Genomic DNA, 27,381 nt, shown 5'->3' with positions numbered 1-27,381 from the left:
CCTTGGACTGGTCTTGTTTTGTTTTTTTTTTTAGCAGAAGCTAGAGCACTGCGGCAGACAGGCTTTTCGTTTCTGCTCTCTTTGGCAAAACCACTCCATGGAGCTTTGCACATCTTTGAATGTTTATTTGGTACAAATGTGGTTTGAAGGGAAATTTTTCAAAAATTTTGAGGAGCCAGCATGGCTCTGGTCATAAACGAGCTCAGCTCTTGAATGAAGTCATTAAATGCGGCTGCCGCCTCCCCCACTCCAAGGCACTCCGCTGAAGGCGCCTCCGTTAGCTAAGCATCTCATTAGAACACTTAGCATCCCAGGCCCTTCTTTGCACCTTCAAATAAAAGGCAACAAGCGAAGTCTTAAAAAAAAATCAATTAGGAGTTCTTTATTAATGTACTTCCTGAAAATCAATATCGGGAGTCGTGCTTCTCAGAGTAAACACCCGCGCTACTATTCCAGAGATCCGATTCTTTCACCAACTATTTTTGATGACCCGAGCATTTGAAAAATTGTCTATTCGTTTGATTTTTTTCCCCCTTAAGTAAAACATCGTATTCTGTATAGAAACTGAATTTTTAAATCTATTTCCGTGCAGTGGTTGTATTTTTAGCTGAAGAAGATTGTACACTCTCCCGTTTCTCTTGAATTGACTCTCTTGATGAGCAAAAGTCATAATTATTTAGTTTGTGAAAAATGGTTCTCAGCAAGATGTGACTGTGACAACAATTTGCAAGGTTACTTATTTTTAAATCACTTGATTCTTGAGCCATTTATTAGATGGAGCATCATTAAAATCATCTTTATGACTTTATCTTAAATACGATTGCTTTTTCATCACATAAAGGCTCTAGAAACATACATTTTAAATGCCCTGTTTTTAACAGACATTTATCAAGTGCCTACTGTGTACCGGCATTGAGCTCTTTAAAAATGAAGAGAATTAATGAAATGGTTGCTCTGGGTTATTATGGTAAGGGGTGAGTTTGTTGACTTAAGAATCTTCTTCTGTAATCAGTATTTTCAGATCATACATTCCTACATCTTAAACTTGGGGAGGTTCGTCCCTTTTTCGGATTTTACACTTAAAAAGGACGTTATAAAAATTGAAATGTAGTGCGAGAAAGGAGCATTCTCGGGGCAGGGCTCACTTGGTTAATGCTTCTCTTCCGCTGGTGGTGTTTCCACCCCTGAAGAACTGCCTCCTCTGGGGCTCAGGCCCTGTTGGAGAAATCTGCACCCCAGTTTCCTGGCGGAGTTTGCTGAAAGCACAGCCCCCGTTGTAACCAGCATGGCATTCCAGAGGCAGCTTCCTGCTTTCCTTTGTCCTCATTCCTGCACACACTAACCTTCCCATGAAAAGAGCCCCTCGCTGGAGTTTGAAGCCCATTACAGAGAAAGAGGGGGCGGGGGAGAGGGATTTCATGGTGTTAAACATTCCATTTTCGAAACACAAAAAAGGAGGCCCTGTTTGAAATGGAGAAAAACCTTCTTTCCATTTCAGCAAGAAGCAGAGATGCTTTAATGTCATTCCCAGCTAAATGCAGAATAAGAGTGTGTGTGTGCGGGTGGGGGATAAACAATTAAAAAAGCCACCCCAAACTCTGTTGAAATAAGAGCTGTCTGTGCCTTCACAGGTCTGTAAACTGGAGAGGATGAAAGTGGCTTTTTCTCCCCGTTTGTCACTTCCCTCACGTGGCTGCGAGCATTATGCAAGTGTACAGGAAGGCAGGATTTTTTTTTTTTAATGCGTGCATGCGGATTAAGGTCAAGCCCCAAGTATCAGCCATGCAGCGGGCTCTCCCTCACAGCTGCAACCGCAGAGCCTACCCACAGCCGCAAGATGCCTTAATTGAGACGTGCTGTCAAAGTGACAAACACATTTGCATACAGTCTACACTCTATTTATTTTCTCTGGAAAGGTCTACAGTCTGCTGTTGGTTGAACATTCTTAATCAGTTTGCTGTAAGTGAACTGCCAGCTAGCTCACTTGTGCCGGCCGCTTCTTCATTAGGTGACAGATTAGCTGCAGGGGGGATGGGCCAGGGAAACCGCAGACCCCTTTCTTTTAACTCTTTCCGGCTTCGTCCCCGTGCGGGGTTGTCCTTTGGTGCTTTTCCCTGGCGCCTGCCCGGTTTGCTGGGTCTGTGACTGGAACCAGCAGTGTTTCTAGAGCACCTACTACTGGCAAGGATAAGTTTTAGGGACTTTCTATTCTCCTCAAAGAACAGTCTTTTGAGTTCCATTTCAAAAAATGTTTGCCACACCCTCCTACCATCTGTGCTATTCTTTTCCTTGCTGTTTTTCTTTAAATAGACTCAGACCTGACATCCGTACCAGCTTTAGCCTCATCTTAAGTAATGACGTTGACAGAATCACAGGTCTGACGTCCTAGTCCCGTTTTTTTCCTAAGGCATATCAAAAAAATCTTTTTAAGTGTCAGTCCATACATCGCCTGCACCACTCATGTGGCCCCAACAGTATGCATTCTGTTTTGGGGAAGCGTGTCATCTCTGCCTTAGCCTTTTGAGGAAGGGGCCATTAGCCACATTTTAGAGACCCGGAGCTAGAGCCCAGGGACCTGAAGGGACCTGGCTAGGGCCACGGTGCCAGCACAAAAAAACCTAGGACAGCCCAACTACAGAGCCCACTCCAGCTCCCTCACCAAGCAGGGATTTCAGCTGTTTGATGTCTGTTAAAGCCAGTGGGTCCCCGCAAAATCATTTGAACTAGCCAGACAGTGACGCTAACCTCAGAAAGATTTTGCCTTGGGTTTGCATTTCTGTGGATCCCATTCTTTAAGAACACTTAGCTTTCCAGCGGGGACAGAATACTGTTGAGGTGGTTATTACATTCCAGGAGTACTCCATGTAGCCAGCCAGGGGACCTTCGCGTGGACACAGGGTGGGGTGGCAGGGAGCCGGAGGAGGCCTGTGTGGAGCCCTCACACGCAACCGTGCTGGGCGCTGGCCAGAGCTGCCTCTGCCAGGGGAGAGAAGGTGCTCTCCTGCCTCTCGGCCTCACTGCAGCTTCCTCCTTTGAGGCTATGACCATCCCTCCATTTAATTATGCATCTGTTCATCCATGTACTGAGATCTACCATGTGTTTGAAAAAAAAAAAAGTCCTTGTGGGGTGTAATGAGGGAGACAGACTAGCAAATGGACAGTCCAACCCAGAGTGATGAGAACAGAAGTGAGGTGAGCTCGGGGCACTCAGGGCCCCAGAGAGGCCACCTCTTCACCCCCAGGACCACTCACCGCAGTCCAAGTTGGGCCCTGTAATTAAAAAATATTTTGTCAACAGACTGAACTCACGAACAGTTCATTTGTTTTCTAAAGCAGGCACACGTATCACCACTCAGCGCTCCTGATGAGCCCTGTGGATGGTTCCAGGCAAGAGCAAAGTAAATGGATTTTTAGGGAGCCTCTGCATCCTTAGCCTGGACAGTTTCTTTAAAGCGTTCAAAAATCTCAAATAACTTGAGAATGCCTGTTCCTACCTTGGAAAGTATTTAGGTTTAGAGAGGCTTTAAATAACTCTTTTTTTTCCCCTCCCAAGTTCGGAATAGTTGAGAAATAAGGCCCAGGAGATAGTCAAATGAGATAAAAATGCCAGCTTTTTTACTGATAAGGCTGAAAGGAGAATACTGTTTTAGACCTGAGGCCAGATGGGCTTGCTAAAACTTCACTTCAGAATTAAAAAGACGGAGCTACCCCGCACAGGAGAAGGGGACGATTGCAGGCAGCACCCAGCGGGGCCTGTGGATGCGCTGCTCCGCAGGAAGGCGCCGTGAGGGCACGTGGAACCCGGAGCATGGTCAGTTCTTCTCCCCAACCCCGAGGGAAGCACTCTCTGTCTAGCAGGAGTGAGCAAGGGGGGTTCAGAGAGAAGCTAAGGATCCCCACCCCCCGTGTTTTTCTCTCCTGGGAAGGGGAGTGGACATTCCTTCCTCTCTGGAGGTGTGGAGGGGTGAAGAAGCAGTGTCCTCCACTCACCCCTCAGCCAGAACATCTTGCCTTGACCCCTTCTTCAGGGGAATCAGCGGAGGTGGCCCCTCCATGGAAACTGCTTTGCTCCCCGTGTCTAATAAGGTGGGCAGGCCACTAGGTGCTTTTACATCTGTGCTTATTTCGCTGAGTCTTTACCAGCTGGTAGGGAAGAAAGCACAATACCCATTGTACAAACGAGGAAATAGGCGTGGAAGACATGCGCTTGAACTAGTAGCGAATTGACACCACGCGGCGAGCAGCACCTCTGCCTCTCGGCCCCCCACCCTGGCCAGGGGCACCCGACTGACCTTGGGAGCCCGTGACTGGGCTCTGGCCCTGCTCACACGCTGGCAGTGCTGTGTGCCTGGCCAGGGGCCAGGACTTCTCAGGAAGTGGGAGGACAGGGCTCCCCTGAGAACATCAGGGTAAACCCCACAGGGCCCCCTTCATGTGTTCCCTCCAGATGATTGATCCTGCAAACGAATTAACTGCCTGCCTTCCAATCTGGTAACTTCCAAAAAGTACATTCTCCCAACTGAGCCAAGGTTTCTAAATCTCTTTAACATAAAGTTTGAAAAGCCAGTTAAACCGAAGCCCAAACTAAGCACTGTCATGTCTTCCAGAGATCTGGGACAGAGGGGTTTGGATACACCCCCAGGAACAGCTCTTGGAATATGGCTGCCTGCTCGTCTGTGCATATGGAGAGATCTGGCTTGACAAGCATGAGCTCGGTCATTTAGTGCCAGTCTCGCACTAGGCTGGAAAAGCTGCCCAGCCAGCAAATGCCTTCTCAGCACCCTTGGCTCCGAGTGCCCTGAGAAACCCCTTCTGCCCCATTGAGCTTGGAAGTCACACACGATTCCCTTCAGTTTAGCCATTGCCTCCCACATATCTCCAACAGATGCTCCCGTGTTCCCCAGACACCTCAAACCCCAAGCCTCCAATCTGAACATACACTCCCCGCCAAACTCTCTCCTCTCCTGCCATCTCCACTTCAGTGAATGGCGCTGCTGTCTCTCCAGAAGCCTGGGTGCACTCACTCTCACCTCGTGGCCTCTCCCTTCCGCCTCCTGGACACTGCTCAGTCCCTCTCCTCTCTATGGCCTCCCTCACAGCTTTGGTTCAAGCTGTGTTGTCACTCAGCTGGACGGTTCCACAGTCTCCTGACTGGCCTCTGGCCTCCAGACTTAACCCGACTACATACCCCACATGGCCTTGCAGGGTCCACTTGAGGCATCCACAAGTGGCCTCGTCACCTCCCCGCTCCTCCCCACCCCCAAACATTCCCTCTTCATCCTTGGCTTGGCACACGAGGTCCTCCATGGTCTACCTGTCTGCCCTCAGAGCAGGTCCCTTTTGTAAATCCCCTGACTCCCCTGGGGAGAGTTAGCTGCTCCTGTCTTTATGCTGCCCTTAGAACTTGGCACATGCAGTGCGTCTCACACAGCCTCGTAATTATTTCTTTAATGCTTGTCCTCCCCTGTGAGAATATGAGCCTCTGGAAAGTCTACCACAAGCTCTGGTGCTGAACTGGCAGGCAGTAAACGGCTTAAGATTTTATTATTGATGTGGATTTTTAAATTGATTAATAATTGATCGATTATTGTTGAAGTACTCGCTGTGTGTCCAGCCAGTTATTTGGTTTTATTTCAGTTGCTATGCTTATAATTCTGTTCATGTGAAGAAGAAAAATGAATATTCCATTAGTGGCCAAAAACTACTTCCAAATCACTTTCCATAAATAAGGGTTTTATTTCCAAGTAGAAACAGCTTTGTATTATAGGAATTTAGATCCTCTTAGTTTGTGTTTTTATGAACTCCCAAGGTCTAGTCCTGTATGCCTCAGGAAAGGGAGGAAGGGGAAAGAAGCAAAGTACTGGGGTACCCACCCCCTGTCCCCAGGATGGGTTGACCTAGGGAGCAGGGGAGCAAGGGAGAGAGCAGGCAAGGGAAGGAAAAGCCTGATGTCCCTTGAATTATATTGTATAAAGCAAAGATTTTGTCTATAAAAGACTAAGCTGCGTGACCAAATGCAAAGTTTGAACTTAACTTGGATTATGGTGGGTTTTTTTTTTTTTTTTTTTAAGCTTTAAAGACATTCCTGGGGAAGTTGGCAGATTTGAAGATGGACTAGGATGTTAGTCTATACGATGGAATTATTGTTAATATCATGCTTTATGGGGGGTTATCTTTATTCCTAGGAAACGCACACTGAATCATTTAGGGGCAACGTACCAGGACACCTGAAACTTGCTCTCAAGTGGTGTGGTCAAAATATTATGTGGGTGTGCACACATGTACACACCACCCATTCATGGAGACAGAGAGAAAAAGCAAATACAGCCCTTGTCCCCCACAAAAATGTAACTACTGAAAAGGCAGATGCTGATCGGTTGCTGGGGGGCAATGTGGGAGAGGGGACAGAGCACAGGGTTTAGCATCAGGCAGCTGTGGAATTAAATTTAAGCTCTGTTACTATCTAGCCGTTACTAACTAGCCTCAGTGAAATCAGTTTCCCCATCTTGGGAGTGGGGATAATCGAACCCATGTCCTGAATTGTTGTAAGGGTTCAGTGAGTCTGTTCAGCTAAGTGCCGCACATAGGCCTTCGGTAAATACGTGTATTTCTCTGGCGGGGGCGGGAGGTGTGGAGAAGGGCCAGCTGTCTGTCACCCACTGACCCAGCCACCCCAGCCGGCCTGGCAGCCCGGCACACGACTGTCGTCATGGCTGTCAGAACACACACCCCTCAGCGGCCGCCCGCCTGCCTCTGCACACTGGTCCCTGACCTGCGTCCCCACAGCTCTGGCTTGCATCACGGAGCAGAGGGCGAGGGGCTGACAGCATGGCCAGGAGATGGCGCTGGAAGGAGCAGATGCCCGAGCTCCTGGCTGACTAGGCGACTGAGCCCGAGAGGCCATGGGGCATGTTGGGGCACCAGGTGTGAGGAGCTGGCGATCATTGTGGTCTGCGGTCCAAAGTCATTTTCTTGGTCTAACTCATCAGCCATGCTTTCGCAGTCCACAAAGCAGAGCTGCTCTTTCAAACCCTGTTGCTTCCACATCCTGTTTTCCCTTTTCCATCCCCCCTCTTTCTGCTCTCTCAGCCCTGTCTGTGTGTGAGAAGGCAGGTGCTACTGTGTGGCCCCCCAGTCCAGCCCCTCTGGCTCCAGTCCAGCTTTTGTACCAGCCTGCAGTGTGACCACGGGCCATTCTGCCTTCAGTCCTGGTGGGGTGGCTCTTCCAAGTCGTTCTGACTCATTCACTGCCATTCCAAAAGCAGCAAGGTCCCTAATTGCTGGTGGCTTTGTCAGGTCTGCCTGGGGAGGGTGACTGGCGGGCCTGTCTTTCCATGTGGACTCACTTTTTCAGAGCCTAGGCTAGCCCAGAGACAGCTTTCCAATGGGAGGTTAACAAGGCCAGGGTTTGCTCCTCTGAGCACACAGGTTCGATTTGGGAAGGAACACTTGCCAGTCAAAGAGAGAACTCAGATTCTGGAAATTCGTAACAAGTGGAAAATTCCGGAGAATTCTGGTTAAGCTTTCTCAGATACTATTCCTGTCATCCCCGGGAGCTTGAGAAAGCCGGACAGTTCAGCACTGGGGGGTGGATTTCCAGACGCACCACAGAAGGGCTGGGAGGTGTCAGTGGCCAAGAGAAAATCCAGGCTCACAAGCAATGTGCTGCCTGAGCTACAGCACCTGGGCCCCATTCAGCACAGGTGAGGATGGCTGCAGGGCCAGGGGCCGGGGTCCGCTCCCTCCCTGACCACCACCCCCCAGGACTTTTGAGCACTTCAGCACCAGTCTGAGCACCTGTTATACACTAGGCATTGGATAGTGTAAGGGCAGTCATGGGAGGAGTGTGAGCACGACTTGCTCGCCGCGTGCCAGGCACTACTCCGAGACACGGAGAAACGTATTCCAATGCCGGGTGCCATGCTAGGCAGTTCCCAGAGGTTAGCCCACTTAGTCCTTTCAGCCACCCAGGGGAGCCTCAGGTAGCATCTCCCTTTGCAGAGGGGGACACCAGCCAGAGACAGGATAGAGGCTTGGTACAATAGCCAGGATTCAAAGCCATGTTGCTTATGACTAGAGCTCGGGCTTGTACCCCACCTCTGTGCTGAGAACACAGCACCTTTGTTCTGGTGGCCCCAGTATCCACTTCGAACTCATTCCTGGTTCATGAGCTTCTCTCACCCCCATGTCTTAGTGTGTCGTTGACCATCCCCAGAGCTGCCCCACCCCAATTCTGCCAGGACATCAGCCCACTGGACCCCTACATCCCTCTATTTCCGGGGTCATGTGTTGCTCTCCTCAACCGGTCTGTGAGGCACAGGGGTCTCAGAAAACATCAGCAAGCGCTGAGATGGCCGGCCCTTCAGTCCTCCAGAGTGTGGGACCATCCCCTGGGTTCCCTCTCCGATCATGGACTTGCCTGGTAGTCAGAGAACTTAACCAAATCTTAGGGCCCTGCCAGAGTCACCCCCTCCCAAGCCCCCCTGCCGACACCCTTTTTGGGCTGGAGGTACCTGCCAAGTCCTCTACTTCAAGGCCAAGGCCAGTGCTTATCACCTTGTAAGACTCTGCTAAGTGCCTCCCCCCACCAACAGGGTCCCATCCTTTTGTCCCCAGCACACAATTTGTACTCATTCATCGCACTGCTCTTCGTGGGCATCTGCCCCAGGCCAGACCCCATGCTGGGGTCTAGGGGAGGGGGGCGGCCTCCATGAATCAGCTCCTACCCTATCCTCTGCCAGGGATATCATTCCTCTTCTGTTCCTCCTGACAAAAGCCCCTCAACCTGTCGGGGCCACCTCAAGCGCCCCTTCCCACAGAAGCCCTCCCTGCCACTTCCAAGCAGAGCACAATCCCCTCGCCTGACACACTGTCCCGAGACAGGGGCAGTATCAGCCTCAGCTCTGTGACCTTGGCAGTCTCACAGGGCCTGGCACAGATGACTTGCCCAGGCAGAGTTTGGGGAATGACCAAGTGGTGAGTGCGTGAATACACGAAAGGCGGCGAATCTCAGGAAGAGGTGGGAAAAGTGCGCGCACTCCTTGAGCAGTCAGTCAGTTCAGCAGAGTGGGAGGAACCAAAAACAGGGGTGGCTGGTGTTCCGCAGTGCCTGTGTTCCCTTTTAAACCCCCACGTGCGGTGCCGTGCCTGAGCGACAGGCCTCCTGCGTCCCCCGAGTCTAAGCATGCTCAGCCGCGTGACAGCGGGGCCTCTTTGCTGGGGAACTGACCAGAGCCTAAAAACAGCATTTCTTTTAAGGTCTGTGCTGGAGCAGCTCCGAATCCAGCTCCCTGCCAGGGAGATACGCAGCCCAGCAGGACAAGAGCAGGAAATCTGATTCGGCGAGACCAGAGGAGGCATTTTCTCAGATTAGAATTCTCTGTGCCAGAGGTGGGCAGTTTATCACAGTAGGGAAGGGGAAATAAAACATAAAATATTGAAAATAAATTATATCCCACAAGCAAGATCCTCTAGGAGAATCAACTCGGTGTCAGGGGCCGTGCAGGGAGTCCCCACCCCATGGCTATAGGGGGGCTGTGCCAGGAGCTGCCTGTCATGTTGTCCCCCAGCAATCCCTAAGCACGCATGTGCACTAGGTGAATTATTAACCTGGCCATGCCCAGAGGGAAGGGATGACGGGGACTAACCCAGCGGTGGCACTGGAAGGAGGGGTCAGATGGATTGGGTTGGTTTTCATTATAAGGTGGACCGATGGTGTGGGACTCAGGCCTCTGACAGGCATAACCTCACTTAATCTTCTCCACAATCCTATAAGATTCATGCAGTTGCTATTATCTCCAGAAAGCCAGTGCTCAGAGAGGTTGTATCTTTCCCAAGGTCACACAGTAAGTGGCAGAGCAAGAATTCCAAACCAGGTCTATCTGTTGCTGGGGACCAGGCTCTCCCTTCAGTCTGCCCCTCTCATCAGACCCTCCTCATCATTTACGCCTGGTTCCTGAGGCATCTGGTGGTAGCTGCCGGTGGTTTGGGACCCGCTTAGACTCCAGCAGTGTGGCATAGGATGGCCGCGGTCACGGTCACTCTGTTCTGCCTCTTCCTCACTCCTGGCTAAAGCTCACGGCCACTCCCTGGATTTGGGATTTGGCTTTCTCCCCAAAATAAACCTACTGAGTCCCAGATTCCTTAACACCTTGGTGGGGGGGGGGTGCAAAAGCCCAGCAGTGCTGCCCTCCTGGTGCCTGCCAGGTGTGGGGCAAGGTGCCCAGGAGGTGCTTGCATTGTCTCGCAGGACCTTGCCCAGACTGGTGCCCTAGGGTCTAGACTGCCCCGCTTTTCAGGAGGGCCAGAGCCCTCGCTCTAATCCCCTGGCTGGTCGGGCGGATTCCAATTCAAAGTCCTGGCTTCTCCTACCCGACCTCCAGCTCCCCCGACCCTGGAGCAGCGTCAGAGCAAAGGCCGCATGGCAGCCTCCTGAGCACTTGATCTGAGATCGCACAGACCATGTCCCTGATTTAGGTTGTTGTTTTGCCCACTGTCAGTCTGCTTCGGTCCATGTCTTCTGGAATATTGTATCGCATTTGTTTGTTTATACTGCAGAGATTTTTAAAATGTAATAAAAGTACGAAAACAGAATATATAAAAGGGCCTGCTCCCGGGGGATTGTTGATTATATCCCCCTTGAAATGCAAAGTGTGGTAGGGGATTAACATTGCCTGGAAGCAGTTGAAACTGAATTTCTGAGAATTTGCTGCCCATCAGCCGTATGGTTCCATGGTTATAGCTACCTCCTTGGCCTTCCCGGGCATGCCCCAGTCCCAAACTCCTTCTAGGTGGATCCCAGTTTGCACTTGCCAGAGAGTAGATAGTAAATGTTTGCAGACGGACAGTAGGTTGGATCTTGGCAAGACGGTGCCTTGAGAGGCCAGGTGGGATAAAGTAGTCAGCAGAAGCCAGGAGACAAAGACTCTCCAGGTGTGCTAACCAGGGGATGTTCTCTCTGCAGATTGGGGGGGCGGGGGGGGCAGGAGGGAAGCTTCTGTCCCAGGGCTGTCTACCAGACACTTTCATTCTCCCAAGCCATGATGACCAGCTAAGAATTCTTCCCCTGCCGCCATCCTGTCTTTGTGACTAAAAATCCTGAAGTTTTTTGCCAGGCAGAACTCTGAGTTTTTCTTTTATGCCCTCTTTAATTCCTTCCTTCACTTATTCAACATATAATGAGGCATGTCGGCTGCCAAGCCCTGCTCGAGGCCCTGGGGTCACAGAGGACTAAGATGTTGTCCTGCCTTCAGGGTACTCATTGTCTGGGAGAGACAGTCAGCAAACCATACAGAAAGGGAAATGCTAATGGACATAAGTGTACTGGCTGGAGAGGGGCCCTAAGATGTCTGGGGGAACCAGGGCAGGCTTCTCAGAGGAGGTGACATTTCTGCTGGATCTTGAAAGGTAAGTTGTATTAGGTGGAGCCAGAGGAGGAAGGGCATTCCAGGTAAAGAGAGTGACATATGTAAAGGACGGGAGAAGCTGGCTCTTCAGAGAAGAGCGGGGCTGGTGTGGGGAAGCAAGAGGCCAGGAGGCAACCGGCGAGGGCTGGGAGCCAAACTGCAGAGGTAGGCAGTGCCCAGGTCTTGGGGAACTTGAAATGTATCTTGTGGGTGTCAAGGAGCCAGTGAGGGTTGTATCTGAGGGAATGGCATCTGGGAAGATTGGCGCTGGGCCACCATAGGAAGGGGTAGATAAATGAAGCAGGGAGGCTGCTAATGAGGCTGCTGACACGCAATCAGGAGCTAGTGGGAGTCTGACCGAGGACCCATTATTGAGGTGAAGAGGAGGGAAAGATTTGAGAGAGACCTGGGAGACAGAACTTGGTGATCTGCTGGATCCTCTCTGTGGGAGCTGTTGGCATTCTCCCTTAGAATGATAGAGGGCTGGACACAGGCTGCATTTCTCTTCCTCCAGCCACCATGCTCCAGTGAGGTTTCAGGCGCAGCCCATGACAACGGGAGCGCCTGTTGGGGTGTGCAGGGCCAGCGGCCATCCCCCTCTGTAGCCCACGGTGAAAGGTCCTGCCGAGGGACAGAATGGCCAGCTTGGAGGAAATAGGGTACAGTGACCACCCTTTCCCGCTTTTGTCCCAAGGCTGTCTATCAAACCCCTTCCTTTTTCTACTTTCTCTGAATCTTGGAACCAGGGTACCCATAGCTTCTTCCAACCTCTCCCCCATCCCAGGGTGTGGAGTGTTAAGACTCCTGCTCTCTGGGCTGCCAGCTCTCCGGTGTCCCAGGTCATCTCCACCACGGATGATGTACAGTATTATGCTAAACCAACTTTATGGGCAGCCCCTTAAAATGCAAGCCTCTGCCCATGATGGATGGAGAGCATCCAGTTGTTTAGCCAACCACTTACGGTTTGTTGCAAACCTGCAAGAACCACACACAGGCGTCTTGTTAGGCCTGTTGCGACAAGGACCCCATAAATAAATAGCAGAGCGTGTCTTGGTGCATCAGGGCTGGAGTATGGAAATAGAGGCACTGTATAAATAATACATATTTACAAAATAAATATATCCTTACGTTTGCAGCCATAACCAAATCACCCAGCGTAACAACCCGAAAGGCTCCGAGGGTCGGCCACGTGATTGGCTCCCATCCATCAGTGTGCATCAGCATTAGAAATGACTGCTGAAGGGAGGGGGTCCTCCTGCCCACTGACCTCGAGGCCTTTGAATTGAGGCAAGTGGTGAGATCGCAGGTGGGCATCCTGACACACAGCTTTCCTGCCAGGGTTTGAAGCCTACCGCAGCCGTGTGTTCCTACAGATGTCTTAAGGTCTGCCGCCAAACAGAAGGCTGATTAGCACCAAGTTGCAGGATGTAATGGGGTGCACCTCCAGGAAGATGGCTGGCTGGGGGCTGGAGAGCGGGGAATGGATTTTCAAATCATGCAGATTTGCTTTGGCTTATGAAGAGAATCCGTGGGTTGACTTTCCAGGTGACTCTCACCAGAGGCCTGTAACTCTCAGCCTTTTGCCCTGAAGGTAGGGCTGGGTTTTCAGAAAGGCGATTCCCTGTCTCTGCTGCCCCTTTCTGAGCCGTGAACCCCACTGGGCATCTGGCTGTAGCATTTGCAGTTCCGAAGAAGCAGCTGACAGAATGGCCACTGGAGTGGGCGCCCCTCCCCTTGCTCGTAATGGCACAATGCTGGATTTCAGTATTTTAAATGAAAAATATATGCAGTTAGCTGTGCGCTGACAATGTCCTTGAGGATTTGACAGTGAGATTTTCCAGCAGTTGGTCTTCGTTAGGACCCTGGCGGTGTTTAATAAGGCAGTCGGAATGCTGGCACCTTGGGTTCCTGTTTGTTCTCCGAGGGCTCTGGGGCTGCCGCGGTAAGCACATCGACCAGAGCTGATCATTACAAGGGCGTACGCCACCATGAATAAAAATGTCACACGTTTTCCCATCTCACAGCGGTACAAAATGTCAGTCCTGTCAAACACACATTGCGGGGAGCTGTGTGCAGTCCGTACAAATTGGAGAGCTGCATATTCCCCCAGCCTTCTGATATTCTTCATTTGAAGCTGAAGAAAAACAGTTGTTAACCTATTAGCTAGGATTTTAAACTCTGCTGAGGCGGTGGAGGGGTAGACTTTGACACAGATAGAAACGTATTCCAGGGTCCAGGAATTTTAAAACCCGGTTCTCCATCCATTTGTTACGAGGGAAGAAAAAAAAACCCTCTGTCGAGTGAAACTGACTGTCTTTCTTTAACAGACACACTGGGGAAATTTGGGGATGTTTCACATCTAAGCTTCCTATTGCTTCCCACTTTTGCATTCCACTCAAAAAGTCTCCTGCTTTTTGGGATGGCCCTGGGGCTCAACCTGTTGGACCAGGATACCTCTAGGTGGGGAGTTTTTCCTGATCAAAAGCATGCCAGAAATGTTGCCAGCCTTACGGACTGAGTGACTGGCGTCCAGGGACAATGACTAGTTGGTCCCGGTCCGTCGAATGCTGGGCGATGGCCTCCCTGATCATTTGGTTGCCAGTTCCACGGTCTTGGGCAAGCATGTACTTCGCACGTACCACGTGCGGACCTTGTGCCTGGAGCCAGGGGTCCAGGTGTGAACTAGACACAGCACCCCCTTTGAGGGGCCCACTGTCATTAGGGGAGGGACAGAAGAAAGAAGCCCCACTCTGTCAAGCCAGGAAGAGAAACATGGCTTCCAGGGAACGGAGGGACCTGAGGGATGGGCAGACCCATCGGGTACGTGAGCTTGAGAAGGGCCCACAGGACGAGCACATGATGGCGAAGAGTGGGAGCACGTGAGGGACAGGGCAGGGTCTGTATCGGGCCAGCCGGAAAGAGCTGCTTGTGGTGGTGTGGGTCATGAGTCTGGTGGGAGCAGGGCTGGCCTTGGCTAGGCTGCCAAGGGCAGTGTATGGGGCTGTGACCGGCTTCCCAGTCTGCAGGTGGGTGGGGGGGCAAGGGAGCGCAGAGACACTGGCGGCAGGGAGAGCAGTGTGGAGGCTGTTGTGACATCAGACTTTCTCTCCAGAGGCTGTTGTGCAGTCCCATCTGTACCACTGCAAAATCAGGAGAAGATTTTTATTTTCATTTGCTAGTGGCATACTGCATGGGGTGGACATCATTCTGGAGATGATAAATTAGCCTCGGTTTTGCTGAGCTGGCCCCGGCCCTTAAATGCACTGAGCAAATCCTCACTGAGTCAGGACATAGGCCTGGTGAAATGCAGGTGGTGGCAAAGATGGACCCTTCTGTGTGGTCAGAACAGACGTAGCAGGATAAAAAGCTCAGAGGATGTTGGGAGAGACCTCCCCAGGGAGAGGGGAACACCCTCAGTCTTGAGGGGATACGTTTCAGCACCTTCCTTCTGCTGTGTGTGTATCGGGTGTGATGGAAGGAGTGTGGGCTTCGTTGGGGTCAGACGTAGTGGGGCTTGGATCCTGGCTCTGCCACCTGTTAGCTGTGAGGCCTGGCCTGGAGGAGTCCCTGAGCCATGTAGGCTCAGTTTCTTCATCTGCCAAACAGGGATTTTACCTTCTCTGCAGGGTTGTTGAGGTCATGAGAGGCCTTCGTGTAGAGCTCCTAGCACGGGACCTGGTACATAGCAAATGCCAGGAAACAGTAGCCCATGCTGGAATCTGAGGGCCTTCTCTCTCCCAACTTCTGGAAGCCCCTCCTCTGATCCCCCACCTCCTGGGAGTGTCACCCAGGCACCCTGGGTAGCACCTCCGACGGCTGCTGTGTAGGCAGCAGCTTCTGCTGGGCAGAGAATGGTTGTGTCAGCAGAGCTCCCTGCCCAGCCAGCGGCCGCATCTGGTGCCCACCCTCCGGCCGCCAGTGGGATGCCACCTATTCAACCCGAGCAGCTGCACCTGACTAAAAACAAAAGGCTCCCCTCCCCCGCCCCACTTCTGGCCCTCCTCCCTCCCCCCCGCCCCGCCTCTGTCCCCCAAGCGGCTGGGGTCACCCGGCCCCCTCACAGCCTTCCTCACAGCTGCCTCGCCGCTTTTGTTCAGCATGTGAACTTCCCCATCAGCCAAGCTCCTTGCACGGGAAGTAATCAGGGATCTTGACAAGGCTTCAAACCACAAATGCCACTACAAATTAACCAGCCCCGCTACAAAATACTACTCCTGTCAGCATCGGGGAGGCACGCACCGCGCTTCGGGACCAGGCTGAGCTGCCTTTCAGCTCTGCGCTCGCTCACTGCGGAGAAAGTGCCTGGGACCAGCCCGAGAGAATGGCCTTGCCAGGTGACTTGTTGAGGGGACCGAATCCTAAGCATACCCTCTCCAGAGACGACAGCTGACAGACCCCGTGGCAGGTGCTGCCGCTTTTCTCGGAGGGCCACCGCCGGTCCCGAATGCCCCCTCACAGATGGTGCCTCTGCACGGCGAGTCGCAGGGCACGTTGAGACCTCCCTCTGGAGCCCGACAGCCACAGACTGAAGACCAGCACCACCAGCTTCCTGACTAGGTCGTGCGAAGTTCAGCAAGAGATTTCCGTTTCCCCGGCTAGAGAATGGGGATCGTGAAAGAGCCTCTCTCCAGAGTTTTAGGACTGACTGGGAGATTCGGAGTAGCAGTGGCCCATCCAGGTGCTCCAAGATGAGACACCACCACCACCCCCGCCCCAGCCCCCCTTTCGCATGAAGAAGCACCTCCTTGTCACCTGGTATGGACAGGTTGGAAACTTCTTCCTCAGCCACCTTGCAAGAAGCGTCCTCCAAGATTACAGCCTGGAGCTTAGAGTTACCTCTGCAGGTGCCCAGGGCCCGAAGATGCCAGGATCCCGTCTAGGGGCCCCGGGCCCTGCCCCGCACTGCCCGCCCAGAGCGAGCGCCGCAGGACCCCAGCGGCCGGCCTCTCCAGCCGTCCTCACTGAAACTCCGAAGCCGAGGCAGGCATTTGATCTTCCCAACAAGCAGGACCAGCTCTCTCAAGGGTGGACGAGAGGATCGCAGGTAATGACAGGAGCTGGGGGACAGGTAGGAGCTGTGCCTGAGAGAGCTGGTTGGGCATTTTAAAGGAGACACTCCACACAAATATAGCTTCAGTACACTCCTTTTTGGAGGCATATCAAAAGGAGCCCTCTTTTATTTCCATATCTTGCATAATAGCATCTTTCCAGTCCCAAGGAGTAGAGGAGCTCTGCTCTCAGCCCAGAGGACCTCTGTAAAGCCACGGAAAGCTTTGTCTTGCTCTCCCAACCAGGGCTGTTTCATGCATAGGTCAGAGCACTGATGTGGCCACTAGCCAGGAAAATTAACCAGGTGAACTCCTTGCTCATTAAACAGTGACAGAGTTTAATTGTGAATTTTCTCTTTCTCCTTCTCTCTTCCTGGCAGTGTATCTGTTTGGGTCACACCCCTAGGACAGAGAAATCCCAGGCATCTGTCCACCCTCCCCTTTGGGGACCCCCGGGGCTTCCTCCTTGTGACCTAGACAGAGTCTGATGGGAAAGAGACTACTCAGCACCATTCAGACACAGGACCTGAGGACCGCCCCCCCCCCCCCCCCGCCCAGCTTTAGGGGCAGCCTCAGAGGCCAGCTCTCATGCCTCCAGCTGCCATCAGGCACATCCACCTTCTCCAGGCCTCAGAAAGGGGAAGTGCAGGGGCCCTGACTGGCTCCCTAGGCAGGTTGCCTCCCCACCCCAAGCTGTGCATGCATAGCCTTCTGCCTTCAGCAAACCTGGCTGGTCCCTATGGCCTCAGGCATGTATGTTCTTCTACGTCCTTCCCCTTGCGACGACCAGGCTCTGGTTGGCATCTGGCCTGTCTCCCCACTGACTTTGACATTTCACCTTCTGTGTGGCCTTGGGTAGCACCTGTTCCTCCACCCGCTCCCTGCGCCTGCTTTCCCAGAAGCCAAATGGGGATGCTGATGGTGACCTTGAAGGGATGATCCACAGTGTGTCCTCCATGGGGACTGAGTCAATCCATGCTTCGCTTCCTAAACAGTCAGCCCCTCCCACTTACATCACAGGACCCCTGCCCCAGCCCACAGTTAACTTGAGCTCTTTGACCCTCTTCCAAAGGCTCGTCGTCCACTGCTGTACATGACCCTGGGCAAGTCTTCACCTTCCCTCATCTGTGAAATGGGGTAATGGCCCTCATTCCCGTCCAGAGGATTCCCCTGGCTAGCAAGTGAGCTGCTTAGGCGCCAGACCACGCGGGCAGGAGGTGCTTTGGCTCTGCGCTCTGTGCGGCGAACCTCCCCCCACCTCCCCTCGCACACACTGCACTCTCGGCCCCAGGTCCGTGCCGTCAGTCAAGCATTTTCCACCCCAGAGCCCGGTGCAGGGCACCCGCTCATCCATGCTGCCCAGGTAATTAAGTTGATATTCCAACACAGCTTCCCCTCCTGACCTTTTGGAAACAATGTGTTTTGCTGCATCAACAAATTAACTGCAAATCAGATGCTGTCCTCATAAATGCGGGTTTCATACCCAATGAGCATACTCACCTGGCCCACATGGCTGACTGATGCAAATGCCAAGGGCCGGGCAGAGGCCAAAGAGTTCCTCTCCTCTTTGGGACTTCCGCGTCAATCATATTTCCGGGCTTACCCTCTCACGTTTACATCTTGCCGTAGTCAGGTGGCCAGGGGTGGTGAGTTCACAACATGGAGGCCTGAGCAGGGCCCTGTGGCTGGGGGGGACTGCCTGTCCTTAGAAGCCCACCCATCCTCCCCCCATCCATCTTCTAACACCAAGGACACCAAGGCCTCTGATAGGTCTCTCCCTGCCTAAATCGCTCCCAGCTCCTCTCAAGAGAAAAGCCACCTTTCTTAGCCTGATATTCAAGGCCCTATTATGTGACCCCCTCCCCCACCAGCCCATCCAAGGTCCTGGCCTGCCTTATCCTCACATTCATCCTTGCTCTAATCATGTTGGGCCACCGTGATTCCCCTGTACCGCGAAATTGAACTCCCTACCACGCCCATCCAGTAAGAACGTCCTCCCCTTACCTCCACAGACCTCCACAACCCTCTGTCCCCCCTTGCGTTGTAACCCCTTCTATCAGAGAGGGAGCCCTTGGAGGACAGGACCATATCTTGCTCACAGATGTGCAGCGTATATGCCACCGTTGGTTAAATGAATGAACAAATGAATCATGTCTTCTTTGGAAGGCCCTGGAAAGAGCTGCTCAAATAAGGAAGGGGAAGACGTGAGTCACTCTCTCACGAGCCTTTTCTCTTAGACACAGATCTCTAACAACAGATTCTAACTTCAAATGGATTAGAAAAACCGTATCAGAAAGGATTCCAGGTGACTTTCGAAACTTGGGTTGACAAGGATAGTATAGTACACTAAGAATACCTGCTTGTTTTAGTCCTGCCACTAGCTGTGTGACCTCGTACTAGTCCCTTAACCTCTCTGGGCCTCCTGTTTTCTGCCCCACTATAGCAGGGACGTAACCCTCCTCTAAGTTGCCTCGCTAGGGGATGTGAGGCTCAAAGGAAAGAAGAGAAGCAGAAATGCTTTGAAAGGAAAACACATCAAATAAATAAGAGAGATTATTACTAAAATCCAGTCACCTTCAACAGTACCTTGCTGACAACACACTTGCTTGGAAAACCAAGGTCTTCACATCCCCAGGACTTCTCTGAGAAGGCTTGTGAATCCAACGGGGGAACGGAGGATTGGCTGGTCCCATTCATCGTCGGGAGCTGGGCCAGAGCCCCCCAGCCGTAATTATACCCCTGCAGCATCCTCACCCTGGTGCTTATGACTGAGGAGCAATTTCCGTTTTACACAAGAGTAAACTGGGACTTAGGTTTAAATAACTCACCCAAGTGGCAGAGCTGGTATTGGGCTCAACTAGAAAACGACGGAGCCAAGACATGAACCAACATCTTTCTAACCCAAAGTATATTTCTGGGGGTCTTAGCTCAAATTACTAATTAGCCAAGGACTCTTTGTACTCTAGGAAAGATTTTTTTCCGTGATGTAGGTCAAATGCCACCAGACCATACATTTCTTAAGGACAAGAATTGTATCTTTTTTTCTGAATCTGTGGGCACTGCCTCCAAGCAGTTGTTCCATAAACACATGTAGGCGGAATCTTTCCACTCTGTGGGAATGAATCTGCTTCCCCAGTTGAACGTGACCTTCAGGAAAACAGGTGCATGTGTTGGTTATCAAAACCTCCAGCCCCCACCATCCCCCCATCCCCCCACCCCAGCCCCAGCCCAGCTGAGGAAGTCCCAGATGAATTGTTGAACGGAACTCTTCTTAGCAAAAGATTGCCAAAGGCCCAGCCTTCTGAACTCACTTAAGAAACAGCAGTCCGTGTAGCCACATTTTGATCCAGGGAATTGGGGATCACATACAACGTGATTTCTGTGCAAAGGTGCCTGGCCCTGGCCCTCTCCGTTCTCTGCTCCTCCCGATTTAAGGCTCTCCTGGGTTTGCCTCCACGTACTCTGGCGGTGGGAAGAGCACTGGATCCACAGTTGAGGCCCGGGACCCGCTCCCAGCACTCCCCATTACCAGCTGGGGGCCATGAGTGGGTCACTTTACCTCTCTGTTGTCTGTTTCCTTGCCCACAGATGGATGTGCTTCTTGCCCCTAGGGCCACGGGAAGAGCTGAGCAAGCTGGTACCAGCCCTGGACTGTGGGCTGAGGTGCAGAGAAGAGTGAGAGTAGGTCTGCACCCTCAGGGAGTAGGGGGGTGCAGGTGGTGCTCCTAGCTAACCTAAAAGATTTCCAGTGTGTCCTGGCCAGATCCACAGCTCCCCAGGCCCCACTTGCAGTTAGTCCTTGACTCCGCTTCCAAGCCCTGGGGCCATGTTCTGGGAAATGATGTGTCGATCCTTCCCTGGCTTCTTTCTTCACCCTCTCTTCCCACCCAGATCGCCACCAGTCACCCCTGTGGTCTCTTCTAATTGTCCCCAGGATACTCGGCTCTCTCCAGCCTATGTCCACTGGCACCTGGCCCTGTGGGAAGTGCTGTATAACCCAGCGGTGGGGCCCTAACAGATTCCCCCCGACTTACTCCGCTCACTTCTAGGTCAGGTGTGGTCAAGAGTCTACTCTCTTCGCACCATTTATAAAGTCAGTTGCAGAAGAACTAGCACCTCCTGGTGACAGTCAAAAGAAAATAAGTTAATTACGAAATCTGGAGAACTAACTTTTTTTTGAGTCTCTACATGTTCCGGGAAGTTAAAGCCAAAACTCGTTTGCTGAGCACCTATTACGTACCAGTACTCTGCTGGCCCCCAGGATAAACAGAGAGATGAGATGAAGAGGCTAAGAACGACAGCCTGTGTGCTGTGAATACACGTGGGCAGGGAAGGGCAGGGAGGGCCTCCTGAGGAAGGTGGTGCTTGAGCCAGACACCAAAGGACAAATAAGAGGCACCCAGGGTGAGACAAAAGGAAATGGAAGGGTATTTTGGGCGAAGAGACCAGCATGGAAGCACAAGAACACATGAAGCCCTGGGGGGAGCTGGAGGGGGAGCTGAGTCGGATGGGGGTGCTGGGGCCCCCGGGAAATGGGGAGAAGCACCAGAGATGAGACGGCAGAGGTCTGTGGGTGGGGCCCAGTGTCTGGAGGGCTCTGAACACTTTGGGTGGCATTTTCCAGGGGCTGTTAACGGCTAGTATAGGGAAAGTGAGTCTGGGTTCAAATAAATTGGAGAAATAGGACGTAGAAGAAGAAAAGTTAATAGGGTTTTGCCTGTTTAAGGTGGGTTTTTTGTTGCAAGACTTGGCAGCCTTTGCCAACTGGCATTGTGAATCTCCAGAAGGAACAAGGCAGCAGACAGCATTTCCCAGACTCGTCTGGCTGGGGAACCCCCTTTTCTTCCTTCATACAATGCATCTACTGAGATGCACTGGGACACGCTGGCCTTCCACTGAGATGATTGAAGCTGGCGAGCGACACGACTGGGCGTGCATTATTTTTAGGTCCCCTCTGGAGCAAGTGTGGAGATGGATGGGGAGGGGAGAGGCCGGAGAGTGGGGGAGCTTGCTAACAGTCGTAGTTGCTAACGTCTACTGATGGCCCTGTGGGACGATCGTGGCCAGCATGGTCTCTCTAAATCTTCCTGACAGCCCCCTTGGGTGGGTGGGGCCATTACCTGCATTTGCAGATGAGGAACGGGGGGCTCAGATGATTAAATCATGGGCCTACAGAAACCCAAGGGTAGGTGGGTGCTGGGGTTCAGTCCAAGGCTGTCTGACCCCAGGGGATGCCCCTGGAGCGCTCTGCTACCCCCACCAGCAGGGGTGGCAATAACTCTGTCAGAGGCAATGAGCCATGAGGACTGTGGGCTGGAGAACGGGTCGCCCAGCAGCAGAGCTGCTGTGAAGTGGGGGGTCATGTGATGGTGGGCTGGGGGGGTATGGATAAGGCAGCAGACTAGGCACTGTGCAGGCGGCTCCCCTCTCCCTGTCCTTTTACTTTCCCCTGCTGAGCAGTGTGATCTGAGAGGCTCCATCCCCTTTTGCCCCACGCTTTTCCTGTAAACGGGGGTAGAAGAACTAGGGCTTAGTGGGTCGCCATGCTCATCTCACTGGGTGGCATCCCCACCCCGAGGTGGCCTCCACCTGAAGACAGGTCTGTGAGCATGGTGTGGCCCACACTGCCAACTAACAGCACAGAACCTGGGGGCCACAGTGTACCTCCCTCCAGACGTGCTCTGGATGTGCCGTGAGGGACTCCAGTCCCCTACCGAGTCCCTCCGCCCACTCTCCCACAGGCGCTGTGCTGGGCAGCAGGGGTCCAGGGACGCCTGAGACCTGGCCCCTACTCTCCAGGAGTCGGGTACAGAGAGTGAGTGCCAGGGCAGGTCTGGTGTCTGAAGAATCACTCCAACCCAGTGAGACTCTAAAGCGCTGTCCGAGAGAAACACAACAGGAGGCACAATGCAAGTCACATGTGGAATTCAAAATGTTTTAGTAACTACGTTTACAAAGTAAAAAGAAACGTGAAATTAATAATATTTAACCAAATGGCCAAAATATTTTTATTCCAGCATATAACCAATATAAAAAAATTATTGAGATGTTTTACATACTTGTTTCAAACTAAGTCTCTGAAATCCAGTGTGTATTTTATGCTTAGGGCACATCTTAATTCAGACTCACCACATGTGGCCATTGGCTGCTGAAGTAGGCAGTACAGGGCTAGACTTTGTCAAATAATAACATACCTTTGTGAACCGCGTGGTTGAATGGGGAGGAACCACCCAGAAGCCTCGAGGGGTTTGCAGAGGGTTCGTGGTCTTGGTCTCGCGTGGGTACTTACTTTCCTTACTCTGCCTGTCCATCTCCCGCACCTGTCAGGGCATCTACACGGGCAGGCAGTTGAAAGGACAAAGCTTGACTTTCAAAATAAAGGGTCGGAGGATAGAGCCGAGAAGCCTGTGCTCTCTTGGTTTTTATTCAACTCCTAATTTCAAAAGCCAAGTGTTTGGACAATTTTATTTGTTCATCAGACATTTATTTTGCAAGTATTTTTTTTCCTGAGGAATAAGGATGAGTCCCTCAAGGAAATGAACATTTCAAAGATAGTAAAGGGGGCTGATGGGAGGGAGACACTGGGTGATAAGTCCCACGTAGCTGGGGGCACGGGGCAGTGGGAGCATTGAAGGCGGCATCTGACCTACTATCTTGAATGACAAGTAGACATTTACCAGGCAGGTTGGGATGGGGTAAGTCATTCCACCCTGAGGGGCAGACAGGAAACAGGGCATGAGAGCCCAGGGCCATTTGAGGGTCTGCCCAGGTGAGCAAAGATGAAGGTTGGGAGGGGTCTGTGTGGGGGCCAACAGAGCCCAGGTCCAAGAGGACTTGGAATGCCAGCCCAGAGCCTTGTCACCCGAGGAGGCAGGGAGGACAGCAGACGTCTCGAGGCTTGGGTGCAACAGGGTCACGTTGCATTTTAGAAGCTTCCGCTGGCCTGTGTGGAGAATGGCTGGAGGAGATCCAGACGGGAACCCTGCTGGGAAATGATGACAGTGATCCAGGCCTCAGAAATGCACGGGCAGGACCCGGTGACCAGTTGACATGGGGGTGAGAGAGAGCGGGAGGCATCGAGGACGTTCCTCGGGGTCTGGCTTGGGTAACTGGATGCTCCCTCTCATGTGCCCTGTGTGCAAATGCATCAAACCATCTCCATGTGTACTGATGTGTTAAGTTTCGCTTTAATGCAGCCACAAAGACTCCGTCCTCCCACGCGCCCGCCGCCCCCCAAGATACAGCGCTCGAGGCCCGTGAGTAGCCGCTGGTTCCGCCCTCCCGCCTAACCCTGCCTGAGCCGTTCTCCCCGCCTGACTAAACCTCGGGAGTTTGAACTCAGCTGCCTTGCAAAACCAAACCGGGAATTGGGTTTTTCAGCTTCCCTGTCTGCGTGGCATGAACCCGAACTTGCATTTTCTGGGCTTCTGTCTCCTTTTTCCTGAGCCCGTTTGGCAACTTGCAGGTCGGAGCCGTAGGTAGACGCGAGCCACTGCGTGGTGTTTGCCGTGTGTGTGTCATTTGAGCACGTCTCCTAGGTTGAGTCCCAGTCTAGCCAAAGAGCTTTAAAGTCGGGCTCCAATGCCTCCTCCTCACAAAGGAAGCAGAAGTCTGGCAGCAGGGGTCTCGTTCCCGCCAGACCGGGGTTTGGAAGTGCAGTTCATGTCCCTTTTGCGGGGTCAGAGGCCACGCCCAGAGAGTCTCGAGCTGCCTCGGGTGGAGACTGGCCTCACCTAGAGCCCCACCCTCCCCAGTGAGGTGCCAAGTCAGGGCGGAAAAGCAGGACGACATGCGACAAACCCCACAACACCTAGGAATGGGGTGGGCGAGGCAGAGAGACCCATCTGAGGTTTTTCAAGGCAAATGCCATGGAAAAATATGGGGTGTGGGGCCCCATTTTCCTTGGAAGCTCAGACTTTGGCCATGCGGAGGCGTAACCACTGTAACAGGATCCTTTAAAGTGGGAAACTTGCCAGGACCATTTGGTGAGGTCTGTTTACCAAGAGAAGAGTTGCTCTGTCTCATTCAAAGCAGCCACCGCTCCTGCAGCCCAGCAAAAGGGGTCAGGTTCCCAGCCAGCTGCGACCAGAGTTCCCGCAAACCCACGTCGCAGCCCCCACCCTCCCCCTTACAAACGCACGTGTCCACATCCATCCCGTGACACGTGGCAGCCAAGGAGTGCAGGTGGCCAGGCCCAACCGTCTCTGTTTTTAATCCTCGATGCACAAGCCCAGCCTCACTTGGGTGGCTGCTCTCTGCGTGGATGTTGGAAAATTCTGTGGCTCTGTTTTCCTTCCCTTCCCTCACCTCCCCTGTGTGGGAGTTAGAGGGCAGGGGCGGAGGTTGGTGGGGATTTAGATACCTTCATCTACAGCAGTCGTGAGTCTGCAGTTCCAGCTACGTGTGATGGATCCCTCCTGAACCCAGTCAAACCACGATTAGCCCAAACCTGATCAGCGTGGCTACAGAGGGGCCGGCAGGAATGTTTCGGCTCACTGTCATTGGAAGGAAGGCACACAAACAGCAAAAAGAAGCTGCTTTGCGGGACAGGAAGCCCCTTCTGGGTCCAACCACGTGTGATTTAGTGGGAGCTTCAGGACGAGGCATTAGCATGACGGTTTGGGGGGTAGGCACAGCTAAGCTCGGGACCCAGGCTGTGTGGGCAAGTACTGAAGCTCTGAGCCTCGCCTCTCTCTCCCCTGGACATGTCTTCCCTCTCCCTAACGTGCCCTCATCCACAGAGGCTTTGACAGAGTGAACAGAGATGACCGTTCTAGAGCTCGGTGTCTGGCCCACAGCAGTGGTTCTTACTCTGCTTGATGGGTTTTTAAGCCTTACAACTTCTAAGGAATGACTCGGTTTCTTAGTGACTGTCATTTGCCCAGGATTTTTTATAGTAAGCAAGTTATCCCAGCTGAGCCTCACAGTAATACTATGAAGTAGGCATCAGCTCCACCCATTTTAGAGATGAGAAAACTGATGCTTGGTAATTTAACCCAAGTCCCTCAAGTGCAGATAGGTTCACCGGACTCGAGAGCCTGTGGTCTTTCCCGCATACCGAGCTCCTGGGACTCTCCATCTGCATTTCCATGGAGTCCATCGTAGTATAAAATACTGGGGCAGTCGGGCGCCTGGGTGGCTCAGTTGGTTAAGCGTCCAACTCTTGATTTCGGCTCTGGTCATCACCTCAGGGTTGTGAGATTGAGCCCCGTGTAAGGCTCCGTGCTGGGCATGGAGCCTGCTTTAGATTCTCTCTCTCCCTCTCCTTCTGCCCTTCCCCATTCCCTCCCTCCCTCCCTCTCTCTAAAGAAAATAATTTCTCTCTCAAAATAAATAAAATTTTTAAAGGGTGGGGTAGGGCGCCTGGGTGGCTCAGTCGGTTAAGCGTCCGACTCTTGATTTCAGCTCAGGTCATGATCTCAGGGTGATGAGATCGAGCCCCACATCTGGCTCCATGCTCCATGGGGAGTTTGCTTGAGATTCTCTCTCTCCCTCTGCCCCTCCCCCACTCATGCATGCATGCACATGCTCTCTCTCTCTCTCTCTCTCAAAATAAAATCTTTAAAAATAATAATTTTAAAAAACTTTGGCTTTTTAAAAAATAATAATAAAAATAATAATTAGTGACAGCCAGTTTGGCTTTTTACGGAATCTCTAGGGCACTGTTGGGGCTTCGCAAGGATACAGAGGTGAAGAGAATTAACATTTATTTACTGGGGACTTTTTCTGCGCCTAAGACTGTGCCAGGCACTGTATCATTATGGTCTCATATATCCCTACACCAGCCCAGACGAGGCAGAGGCTGTTTCCCCAGCTTGCAGCCAAGATTACAGAGGTAAGAGGCCAGGCTGGCCTTGCAGCCCAGGCCTGCTTCCCCCTAAGCCAGCCATCCAGAGGGTTGCTGTCAGAATTTCCTGCAGAGACCTAGGACCCAAGGCAGGCAGGGACTCTCTTGCAAAGCATGATCTGGGGCAGGACAGGTATTGGAGACCGCTCCCATGGACTCCATGCTGTCTCACCTGTGTGGGGAGTTGTGCAGACTGGGGGAGGCCCAGGCACACCCACTGGCAGCTCAGTACTTGAGAAGGCACGCGTAGCCCGAGAACAGCCCTGCGCCGGCACAGGAGGCAACTAGCCTGGTACTTGGGGCTGTACCAGCCCCGGGTTATGGTACACTAACGAGGTAGGGTACCTAGCGGAACCACTTCTGGGCTTGGAAGTCCGAGAGGCCTGCCCTGATTTGAATCACAGATTGGCAATTCCTGGCTGTATGACTTTGGGCAAGACATTTAATTTCTGAGTCTTAGTTTCATCATCTGTAAAATGGGTTTAGCAGCACCTGCCTGGTAAGAGTAGTGAAGTCACGTGTGTATGGTGCCTAGCATAGTCCCTGGCATGAAGTGGGCACGTATACCCCACTTCTGTCACCCCAAATGCCTTCTGCCAAGCAGGGTCACTGTGGAACTAAACTGGGAGTCTTGGAAGGCTTGTGCTTTCTGGGCCCAGCAGTACCCTGTGCCCCAGCCCGTTCACTCTGCGTGCACTCATGTAAGCCTTTCCAGCGGGCACCACTATCCACTAGGGGTGAACCTGGGAGACGTGGGGTATGGAACCCCTCAAGGGCCTTGAAGAGAATGGCCTGCCCCGCACTCATGTCAGGAGCTTCTGGCCCCCAGCAGGGCTTTATCGGGTACTTAGCCACAAACAGGGCGGAGTCTGTTTGGCCAGACTCCTGTCTGGGCAGGAGTGGGGCCATTGGCCCAGGGTGGCAGGAGCGTGGGGGCTGGCCATTCAGCCTTTCTGGAAGGAGCTTTGTAGCCTGGCACCTGTGGCTGGAGTTCAGATGTTACCAGAGGATTTAGATTTTCTTTTTAAAGAGAAGAAAAAGGAAAGAGCAGAAGAAAGCTTTGCCAGTGTCTGGTGGACCA

The 27,381-nt window shown here is 52.5% G+C and overlaps 1 protein-coding gene across 20 annotated transcripts in view; it reads left to right on the top strand.

Moving 5' to 3' along the window:
* DENND1A (DENN domain containing 1A) overlaps positions 1–27,381 on the top strand; it is a 501,269-nt gene that overhangs the window by 451,327 nt on the left and 22,561 nt on the right. For 15 of the 20 annotated variants that reach the window (XM_054509412.2, XM_064579581.1, XM_045883119.3 and 12 more), the window contains one exon: positions 23,650–23,709. The exons of the other annotated variants lie outside the window; for them this stretch is intronic. In XM_054509412.2, the coding sequence (XP_054365387.1) occupies positions 23,650–23,709 (60 nt within the window). The remainder of the gene's footprint in view (positions 1–23,649; positions 23,710–27,381) is intronic. 20 annotated transcript variants of the gene reach the window in all.

The sequence above is a fragment of the Mirounga angustirostris genome, unplaced genomic scaffold (genome assembly GCF_029215605.1).
Source record: "Mirounga angustirostris isolate CCGP_5_RB_7025 unplaced genomic scaffold, mMirAng1.0.hap1 SCAF_15, whole genome shotgun sequence".
NCBI lineage: Eukaryota > Metazoa > Chordata > Mammalia > Carnivora > Phocidae > Mirounga > Mirounga angustirostris.
Note: the sequence above shows the minus strand (reverse complement) of the source record. Positions and strands in the feature narration are given on the sequence as shown.